This window comes from Emiliania huxleyi (assembly GCF_000372725.1).
Source record: "Emiliania huxleyi CCMP1516 unplaced genomic scaffold EMIHUscaffold_68, whole genome shotgun sequence".
Taxonomy (NCBI): Eukaryota; Haptophyta; order Isochrysidales; family Noelaerhabdaceae; genus Emiliania; species Emiliania huxleyi.
Genome location: NW_005196900.1, coordinates 382,754 through 386,092, shown reverse-complemented (window position 1 = coordinate 386,092; position 3,339 = coordinate 382,754). Strand labels below are relative to the sequence as shown.

The 3,339-nt window shown below is 68.2% G+C and overlaps 1 protein-coding gene across 1 annotated transcript; it reads left to right on the top strand.

Moving 5' to 3' along the window:
- The first annotated feature begins 39 nt into the window (after positions 1-39).
- On the top strand, positions 40-3,339 carry EMIHUDRAFT_452783 (hypothetical protein). Its single transcript, XM_005762414.1, has 9 exons — positions 40-78; positions 156-218; positions 293-406; positions 622-792; positions 872-1,066; positions 1,257-1,322; positions 1,693-1,770; positions 2,434-2,456; positions 2,604-3,339. Exons 4-9 carry the CDS (start codon positions 682-684, stop codon positions 3,244-3,246), a joined length of 1,116 nt encoding a protein of 371 aa, XP_005762471.1. The 5' UTR covers positions 40-78; positions 156-218; positions 293-406; positions 622-681; the 3' UTR covers positions 3,247-3,339.

The window sequence follows — 3,339 nt, the reverse complement described above, 5'->3', positions numbered from 1 at the left end:
CTCCCACCCACACCCGCCCCACCCCCCCCCCCCCCTTCAAGGCGTGCCGTCTACTTTGGCCGGCGGCGGTACGACGCGGCGCGCGAGCGGCACGCCTCCCCCTAGCTGTCTCGCGGAGCCCGCCCGGAACTGTCTGGGACCCCTTCTTGTCAAAGGCGCGCGTGCGGTATGACGCCGCCTCGGCCGCCTACCGCCAGAGGAGGCTACAGCGGCTGCAGGTGCGTCGGCCAGCGCTGCGAGGGGCGGAAGAGGGCGGAGGAGAGGAGAGGTTGACAGAGGTTGGCCATGGCAGGCGCGGCGGGTGCGGCGGCTGGCCTTGCTCGAGCGGCGGGTGGAGCGGCGGCGGCGGCGGCGCGGGCTGCCGCCGCTCGACTCGAACTACGACGAGCTGCTCTCCCACTACGAGGCGCACCACATCTCCCCATCATATCTCCCCACATCTCCCCACATCGCCCACTACCGAGGCGCTGCTCCCCGCCTCCTCCTCCTCCGCTTCTCTTCCCGAGCCGTTGAGCGCTGCTCCTCCCGAGCCCTTGCGCGCGGCTCTGGTTTTTTTATTCCCAACCAGCCATACTTGCAGAATATAATTGCTTCTCAGTATAATATTATTTTCCTTCTCAGGCGTCGCGCGAGAAGCTCGGCGGAGGGGCGCCCGGCCTGGCGGGGCAGGTTGCAGCGGTGATGCGGCACAGGATGAGCAAGCGGGACGTGCGCGCGCTGCGGGAGAGGGCGGTCCCCAAAGCGGTGTTGCACGGCCGCGAGGACATCATCGTGCGCCCTCGCGCCGCGCGGGCGCTCGGCTCCTCCTCCTCCGAAGCGGCCCCGAGCCTCGCCCCCCCCCCCCCCCTCTCACCCCTCCAGCGGCGAGTAGGCGATGGCGCGGCTGCTCGGCGCCGAGTTGCACATGCTCGACGCCAACCACATGAGCGTGGTAGAGGCCAGCGAGCAGGTCAACGCGTTGCTGCTCCGCCACTTGCGCCGCTCGCAAAAGGCGTGGGCCGGCCGCCAGTCGCGCTGGCGCGCGGTGTGGAGCTCGGCGTGGTGGGGAGGCGGGGAGCGTGCCGGGGTGCCGGCGTGAGGGGACCCACCCGTGGAAGTAGACGGTGTACTGGACGCCAGACATAGTATTCATGTATTTTTGAGCCACAGTTCCTCCCGACTGTGAGAGTCTCAGGAGAGTTGTGATATGTGAACGAGGCCTCGTTTATTTTTATGAGCACTTGGAGCACTTGTGGAGTGCAGTCATCCACTTCCAGGGCCAGGGTCCAGGGTGCAGGGAGCGGCTAAGAAGCGCACCCAGCGGGCCGGATGATTGGCATCGGGTTGCGGGCAAGAGAGCCCTAGCCCTGGGGGGTGCGCGTTCGCAGGGAAAGGGCCGTAAAGTAAACACAGGTCTCCGAGGGTTAGTACCGCGCTCCGGGTTTCCCCTAGCAGCAGAACGCCCCCTCTACTCGGAGCTAGTAAACACCAGACAAGGACACGCGACGACACACACTCCCCCTTGGCGACGGCGTCCGACCAACCTCTGGAAACGGAGCGGCTCGATCATTCTGTGCCTCGAGCTCGACTTGCCCTATGCGCTTAAGCTGTTGGAGCTCCTCTGAGCGCAAGGAATTCAAGGACGAGCTGGGGCTCCGTTCGTACGTCATAGGCGAGAGCCGTCCAAGCTCTGCCACCCCTGTTGTCTCCGAGGCCGAGATGAACGAATTCCTTCCGGCCATTCGCGAGGTGGTGTTCGCGGCGAACCACTTTGAGGCGCTCGGCTTGCCGGTGAGTCGTTTCGTGTACGGTTCTGAGTTGAAGCGCGCCTTCCTCAAACGTATTCGGGCTGTTCACCCGGACAAGCACCGTCTGACGGACGCAGCTCTGATCGCAGAGGCGGAGGCTGAGGCAGTGGCGGAGGCGACGGCGGCGGAGGCGGCGGAGGCGGAGGCAGCGGAGGCAGCGGAGGCAGCGGCGGCGGAGGCGGTGGCGGCGGAGGCAGTGCCGCCGTGCTACTGGTGGTGGAATCGCCCAACTTCCCGCGGCCCGCCGCCTGCGACAGAGGCAGCAGTCGCGGAGGCGGAGGCGGAGGCGGAGGCGAAGGCGGAGGCGGAGGCGGAGGCGGAGGCGGAGGCGGAGGCGGAGGCGGAGGCGGAGGCGGAGGCGGAGGCGGAGGCGGAGGCGGAGGCGGAGGTGCTGACGGTTGCGAACGAGAAGGGCGGCACGCCAGCGCACCTGGCCGCTCAGGATGGCCACGTCGATGCGCTCCGCGTCCTCGTCGAGCAGTGTGGGCGAGAGGTGCTGACGGCTGCGATGGCGGATGGCGTCACGCCAGCGCACCTCGCCGCTGGCAACGGCCACGTCGACGCGCTCCGCTTCCTCTTCGAGCAGTGCGGGCGAGAGGTGCTGACGGACCAAAACGAGCTCCATGACCATGTCCATGTGGAACAGAATCACAAAAAGGGACACACGGGGTGCGGAGCACGCGAGACGCGCATGTGTGTCTTTTGCATTCCTCTGTTTCCCCTCACACGCCCGTCGCGCGGCCGCCCTCTGCCAATGCCTTCGGCGCGCCGGCTGCGCCGCTCCCGAACGCGCCGCCTCCGTACCTGGCCGCATAGGCGGTGGAGGTTGGGTCCACGTGCGACGCCTCTGGCTGGTCCATCAGCTGAATCCCCTGCCCTGGTTGGCTACTCGCTCGGCTGCCGCGTCGCCTACTGGATGGCGTGCCTCCTCGAGGCGGAGGGGCGGCCGGTCGAGCTCGTGCTGCTCGACGGGCCGGCGGCCGGCGACGACGGCTACCCGCCGCGGATGGGCGGGTACGCGTCGGAGGTGGCCGAAGAGATCCGGCTCAACATGGGCCTCGCGCCGCCGCCGGACGGGCGCTCCGCCTCGCTCGGGCCGCAGGGCGGCGGCGCAAACTCGGCGGCGCAGGCCATGCAGTTTGCGGTGATGAAGCGCTCCGGCTCGTTCCGGATGCTCTTCACCCTGCTCGAGGATGCGGGCGAAGACGCCGCCGCCGCCGCGGTGCGGCTCATCGAGCTGCCCGACCGCGTGGTGGAGCCGCTCGGCCCGGTGCGAGCGCCGGTCCTCTTTGTGCACACGGAGCAGATCCGCGAGAACGGCACCGCCGGCGTGCTGCTCGAGCGCGTGCCGCACGCGACGGCCGCAAAGGTTCCGGGCGACCACTTCTCCTTCATCACAAAGAGCGCGACGCAGATTGCGGAGGCGGTCGCGGGGTGGCCCTCGCCGTCCGCCGGGTAGAGACAGCTGCGTGTCCTAGTACAGTGTTGTGTGTACTACATGCAGGCCGGTACGTGTTGGTTTGGCCAGATACCATGTGAAGTTTGGGGGGGG